General features: G+C 62.3%; 1 protein-coding gene across 3 annotated transcripts; it reads left to right on the forward strand.

Annotated features, from left to right (window-relative positions):
- Positions 1 to 992: 992 nt before the first annotated feature.
- IL12RB1 (interleukin 12 receptor subunit beta 1) lies at positions 993 to 6,023 on the forward strand. Of its 3 annotated transcripts, XM_039566404.1 has the most exons (16): positions 993 to 1,421; positions 1,810 to 1,927; positions 2,007 to 2,176; positions 2,259 to 2,410; positions 2,902 to 2,944; positions 3,107 to 3,217; positions 3,301 to 3,383; positions 3,462 to 3,727; positions 3,766 to 3,947; positions 4,027 to 4,128; positions 4,213 to 4,353; positions 4,447 to 4,590; positions 4,727 to 4,823; positions 4,904 to 4,985; positions 5,086 to 5,349; positions 5,482 to 6,023. In XM_039566404.1, exons 1-16 carry the CDS (start codon positions 1,376 to 1,378, stop codon positions 5,623 to 5,625), a joined length of 2,145 nt encoding a protein of 714 aa, XP_039422338.1. In that variant the 5' UTR covers positions 993 to 1,375; the 3' UTR covers positions 5,626 to 6,023. The 3 variants fall into 3 exon arrangements, with proteins under 3 accessions (XP_039422338.1, XP_039422336.1, XP_039422337.1); XM_039566402.1 differs by lacking the exon at positions 5,482 to 6,023 and having other exon boundaries at positions 993 to 2,410; positions 3,301 to 3,684; positions 3,777 to 4,353; positions 5,086 to 5,277; XM_039566403.1 differs by lacking the exons at positions 5,086 to 5,349; positions 5,482 to 6,023 and having other exon boundaries at positions 993 to 2,410; positions 3,301 to 3,684; positions 3,777 to 3,947; positions 4,213 to 4,590; positions 4,727 to 4,910.
- The last annotated feature ends 297 nt before the right edge of the window (positions 6,024 to 6,320 follow it).

Below are 6,320 nucleotides of genomic sequence, written 5' to 3' on the forward strand. Positions count from 1 at the left end.
CATCCCAGCACTGCAGAGTCTGCCACATCATGGCACAGCATAGCACGGCACAGCATGGCACGGGGCCTGCACAGCACAGCATGGGACAGCCCAGGCCTGGCACAGCCTTTCTGGCTTGACACAGCCCAGCATAACAGCTCTGGCACACACAGGATGGCCTGGAGCTGGCACAGTCTGCCTGGCATGGTACAGCCCCACATGGCAATGCCTGGGGGTGGCACAGCAGGGCATGGAGTGGGAGCTTGGTGTGGTCCAGTCCAGGTCTGTCCTGGTTGGCACAGCGCATCACAGAGCTGCTTATGGCCTGGGGCAGCACTGCCCGGTACAGTCCAGCATGGCACGGCACAGCCCAGTCTGACACAGCATGGTCCAGCAAGGCATAGCCTGGAGTGACGCAGCATGGCCCGGTTCAGCATGGCACAGCCCAGTCCGGCCCAGTCCAGTCCAGTCCAGTCCAATCCAGTCCAGTCTGTCGTGGCACGGCAAAGCCCAGCACGGCTCAGTTTGGCACAGCATGGCTTGGTGTGTACCCCCACCCCGGCGGGCAGGAGAGGGGACACACAGGGAGGACAAACAGGGGAGTCAGGAGGTGCCAGAGGACCCTCTGTGCCCCCAGCCCAGCCGTGTCCACGCTGTCCCAGCACAGGGACACTCCCGCCACCGCCGCCCTCCGGCCCCGAGGAGGGGCCGCACAAGGGGCCGCTTTCTGCGGGAACAAGAGCACTCTGTGCACGGCCTCCGGTGCCACCCGGCTCCACCGTCCCGGGTCACCCGCCCCGTCACACGGCTCTGGCGTCCCGGTGCCGCCGCGCTCTCCCGCCTCACTGGGGCTTTGTTCTCGCGGCGCAGGGAATGAGTGGCTCTGGGGACAAGCACAACAGACCCCCCCCAAAAAAAAAATACCCAGAGAACCCCAACCTCGGAGCAGCCGCTGGAGGTGCACCCAGTTACGGGCAGAGGTCCAGAAACACGCTGTGTGCATAGAAAAAAAACACAACCAAAAACCCCAAGACTCATCTTTCGCTTACTTTGCGCTTCTCGCTGTGCCGGAGCACGTGGCGCGGCCGGGACATGCGGTGCAGCCGCGGGGCAGGGGTGGCCTCATCCCGGCAGCCGTGCCGGCAAAAAAAAGGGGGATATTTTGGTTGCTTTCTCTTTTGCTTTTGGTAAAAGTGGGGCACGCACTCACGTCTGGGGCTCTGCCCTGCGTGGGAACGGCGCACTCTGAGCAGAAGAGGAAACCCAAGCGCGGGAAGCCGAGCTGAGCACAGGGACTGCCGCCACGCCCGAGGGGGCACCCGTGGGGTGCCGGGGAATTGGGAGCCAGGAAGGGCAGCGGAGCCCCGGATCCGGTGTGGGACATCCCGGGTGGGCGATGCTGGGGTGGCTGCTGGCAGCGCTGGCGGCGCTGGCGCAGGGCGGTAAGTGCTCTTGCGGTGCTGCGAGATGAGAGATAACTTCAGAAGACTTTCAATGAATGATTCGGGGACGATAAGACTTGGGGAGCTCCCGGAGAGAGATGGAGATACTCACCCAAAACCACAGGGACGGAGTAAAGACGGTGAATCCCCTCTGGCAGCGGTCAGGAGTTTTGGCGAGTGGCACCAGCCAGCGCTGCCTCACTGGGGAGGGGGAACACAGGGGGTTTGGGGTGAGAGTCGCCACCCAAGTCGCGCCAGCTGGGGTGCAGCTGCTCTGATTCCCCATTTGAGCAACACGGCAAGCAGGCAGCAGCCACACCACTGCTCCCTCCATGCACGGGATGGAGTTTGGCATGCGGGAGCCTCCAGCCACTGCCCTGTCCCGCAGGCACCGTCGCAGCCCACGGAGTCTCCTGCTGGAAGAAATGCAACACCCCCAAGCTTTTCCGCTGCTCCTGGCCACCCCTCGGTCCCGCCGGCAGCACCTTCTACACCCTGAACTTCTGGTGAGTTGGGCAGCGCGGCGGGGAGAGGGAACCCAGGGGATGTGTCCCAAATCCCACCTTGTGCCCGCTCCCTCCCCAGCTTTGAGAAACAAAACCTGTGCCGCCACCTTAAGGTGGGCACGGCGACCAGCTATAGACCCCCGCATCGCGAAGTGTACATCTTCGAGAACACCACGGCCTGGGTGGAGGCACGCTGGGGGGACCAGGTCCACAGGACCCCCAACCACACCCTTTACCTCGACAAGGCTGGTGAGTGCCCCCGGGACCTGGCTGGCAGCCAGCACCAGCACTAGGAACAGCCAGACCACCCAAAACCGCCTCATCTTTCCAGTCAAACTGGATCCACTTCCTAGTGGAATGTCCTTCTCCAAGACTGGTGGCCAGCTGAGGGTGAGGGTGCCACAGCCACAGTGCCACGGCATGGAGCAGCCGCCACAGCGGGAGGCTCGCTTCTGGAGGGTGGGAGACAGCAGCTGGACACAGGTAAAAGTGCTGTTTGCTGGAGCTGGCAGCAACTGACAGGACAGTCAGGAGCATCACGACAGCCCAGGGAGTGTGGGGGCCCAGTGATGTCACTGTCCCCCCCCCAAACCCAGCTGTGTCCCATCTGTTTCTCTGCGTTATCAACTCTGCCTTGTCCTCTGGCCATGGGATCCTGCTGCTGCCCATAACAGGATCAGGCCATGATTCTCAGGGATTACACAGACAAAACCCCAGATTATACTAATGACGACAACGGATCAAATCCGGATGCTTGTCCCCAGAGGAGCTCTCAGAGCTGGGGACCCCCCACCCCTTTCAATTGCTGCCAGGAGGGTCCCAGCATTGAGGGGGCCCCCTGGCCACCATGTCCTCTCCATTCCTTTTGGGTCTCCCAGCCCCTAGGATATTTGGGGATCACAGGGCAGCACTGCTGTCCCAGTAAAATACTGGTATTACTGGGTGGGTGTCTCCATCCCCGGTTGTCTCTGCAGGTGACATGTGAAACTGTGATGGTGACAGGTGAAGATGACTCAGGTTGGTTTGTCCTGTGGGAGTGTTGGGGACAAGCATCTCCCAGGGGTGCTCCCATATCCTGGTGGGGTGCTCTGCCCTGTGCTCCCTGCCCAGCACCCCATGATGGCCAAAAGCTGGGGAAAAGAGGGGTCACCCCCACCTGACCCTGCCATCCCTCTCTAGTGACCTGTGCCCTGGGGGTAAACGGCACCTTCGTGGTCCAGCTCCGGCACAAGCCTCAGCACTGGAGCAGCTACTGGAGTGACTGGAGCAGCAACATCTCTGTTCCCGAGGGTGAGGAACAGGAGAGGAGCCTGGTGAGATCCCAACAGCTCTCAAAAACATTGATAGCTCAGTCAGGTTTGCTCCTCCTGCAGAAATCCTGGCAAGCCCAGTGCTGAGCCATCAACTGGGCAAACTGGGGAGAGATGGGCAGCGGGTGCTGAGGCTGAGCTGGCAGGTACAGTGGCGTCCCTGGGGGCCCTCCCGGGTGTCCGCCACCATTTCATGCCCCGAGTCACCCCCTTTTCCTCCCCAGCCAGTCCTCAAGGAGCAAAGGAATGTCACCTACAAGCTGGACGTCCGCATGTTGGCTTGTGGCTGTGCAGAGTCAGATGAGAAGGACACTGTGCTGGGCTGGGAGGTGACAGAGCACAACCTCACCCTCTCCGGGGCTGAATATGAAATCCTGCTGACCGCGGTCAACACCGCGGGGCCGGGGCCAGCGCAGCAGCTCCGCGTGCCGGCAGAGCAGCGCGCAGGTACCCGCCCCTCTAGGAGTGCCGAGCTCCCCTGGCAGCCCTCAGGGCGTTGTTTTTTCCGGCTACCCTGAATATCCCCCGTTTCCTCCCAGATCTCAGCTTCAAGGAGATCAGCGTGGCCGGCAGCACCGTCACTGTGCAGTGGGAAGCTCCGGTCGCTGGCAGCACCTTCTGCTTCGAGCAGCAGACACCGCCAGAGCCCCCGAAACAGGGCGTCTGCATCCGGCAGGAATTCCCTGCCAACAGCATCCACGTGGAGAGAGGCAGGGAGCGCCCCAAGCCCCCCGCTGTTCCCCCACCCGGGGTCAGAGGGTCTAACCAGCACCCCCGGTTCCTCCTCAGGATCGCTGGCAGCGCCGGGCTGTCACCGCCTCGCCGTGCACGGCTGGGACGAGAAGCGGGGCTGGGCCACCTTCGCCCTGTGGCACCACTACGCCAGCAACGGTGCGTGTGGGAGCTGTGCATCCGCACCTGGTTTCACTCCAGAAGGGGCGTTCCTGAAATAATCCCCCGGTTTTTTGCGCACAGACTCGCTGGCCGTGCCCATCAACATCAGCACCGCAGACGCCGCCGTTGTCCTCCAGTGGAAACCGTCCCCACGAGCCGCCTGTCCCGGCGCGCTGGCCAAGTACCGCATCTGCCACGCGGCCGAGGGGGACAACGTGACCTGTGAGTGGGACACCTCGATCCCCGTGGGGCAGGAGGAGGGTGCTGCCCGCAGGCAGCTGCCAGCTTGCCCCACACTCGGTTTTGTTTGCCCAGACAGCGAAGTGGATGCCACGGCATCAAACTACACCCTCCAAAACCTCCAGCCTGGCACAGCCCACAGGGTGGGTGTCTGGGAGGTGACAGAGGACAGCGAGGGGACCTGCAGAGCTTGGTGGCACTTCCAGACCAAGGCGCTGGGTAATGGTTGAGACCCCGTGCTCTCCCCACTCCCCATGGGGTGCTCTCTCCACTGTGTGCTCGCCCTCACCCCAAAACGTCTCCTGTGTCCCTGTTGGGGGCAGGAACGCCACCACCCAGCCATGTCCATCCTCAGGTCCCCAGGGAGCAGCGTGGAGAGGCAACCTGAAGTACCTGGGCATCCCGCTTGGTCTCCCCGTCGCAGCTGCCATCTACTACCTGAGCAAAAGGAGGTGACAGAGCACCCTCGTCCCCAAAGCCGCTCAGGCCACCCCATCACTGCCCACCCCCTCACCAACCACTCCCTTCCCAGGGCTCGCCGCCTCCTCTTCCCACCTCTTCCCAAGCCCGTGGGCACCAAAGCCATCCAGTTCTCTGCCGGCGAGATGAGCCAGGTGAGGTGTAAGGTGCAGGAGGGGCCAGATCCCACAGCCCCAAACGCCCATGCGCAGCCCTGGCACGGGACGTTCCACCCCAAACCCACCCAACCCTTAGGGCCAGCCCCGGACAGGCCTCCTGGAGCCCTCGGAGAGGTTCAACCCAGCCGAGCTGCTGCTGACGGAGCCGGATCCCAGCGAGGAGACGGCTGACACGGGCACACAGACTGCGGTGCCACACCCCGACGTGTCGCAGCCCGGCCCCGCGCTGGAAAAGCCGGCGGCAGCGGTGGTGTCCCCCCCGGGCTATGGGGGGGAGCTGCCCTTCGCCTACCGCAGGCAGGAGATGCTGAGCCCGGTGGGATCTCCAGTCTCTGGCAGCGCCAGCTGCACCGGGCACCAACCCGGAGAGGAGGAGGAGGAGGAGGAGGAGGAGGAGGAGGATGAGGAGGAGGAGGAAGAGGAGGAGGAAGAGGAGGAAGAGGAGGAAGAGGAGGAAGAGGAGGAAGAGGAGGAAGAGGAGGAAGAGGAGGAAGAGGAGGGAAGGCAGGGGCTGCACCAGCCTCTGATCCCCATTGCCCTGCTCATCTCTGACAAACCCATCATCATCAGGGATGAGGAAGGATGGGATCCCTCGCCGGAGAAGTCGGTGCCGTAGCCATGACCAAGGCTGGAGCAGCGGGGATGGACGGCAGGAGGGGGACGGGGGTGTCCCATGGAATGCGGAGTGTCTGTGTGCCATGCTGAGTGCCAGCCCGTGGCTTCACGGTCACACCGGCACTTTCAGGGGGGTTTCTGGTTTCCAGGGCACGGAAGGCGACCCCTCTGGGTGCAGCGTTGCGCCGGGACAGGTTTTGGCCACGCAATTCCCAGCCTCAACCTTTCACCGGCGATAAAAGCCGAGCTAAGGCGGCTGCAGAGTCTGGCCAGGACCGAGGGTATTTCCATGCCTGGATTGGGAGGAGAGGCAGAGCTTCATCCCAGCCGGCTGCTACCCCTGGAACAAATATCCTGGCGGGGACACAAAAAGCCCCAGCACCAAACACCTGCAAAAAAAAAAAAAAAAAAAAGTTCAAAAAGAAAGAAAGAAAGGAAAAAAAGAACAACCAGATTTAAAAAATAAACACAAACATTAAAAAGATTAAAATAACTGCACAAAGCAGCAGGGCTGAGATGGTTTTTCCTCGCCTGACCCGGGCAGATTACAGAAAGGATTTAGAGCCGAGGTTCAATCCACGGCGCTGTGGAGGACGCAGCCAGGCAGCCGGCCCGGGGGTGATCCATGAGGGCCCCCCCAGCCCCTTCCCGTGGGGCCACGCCGCCGTCTCGGGCCTTATCTGGGACAGAATTAGA

Source organism: Corvus cornix, chromosome 28, assembly GCF_000738735.6.
Source record: "Corvus cornix cornix isolate S_Up_H32 chromosome 28, ASM73873v5, whole genome shotgun sequence".
Lineage (NCBI taxonomy): Eukaryota > Metazoa > Chordata > Aves > Passeriformes > Corvidae > Corvus > Corvus cornix.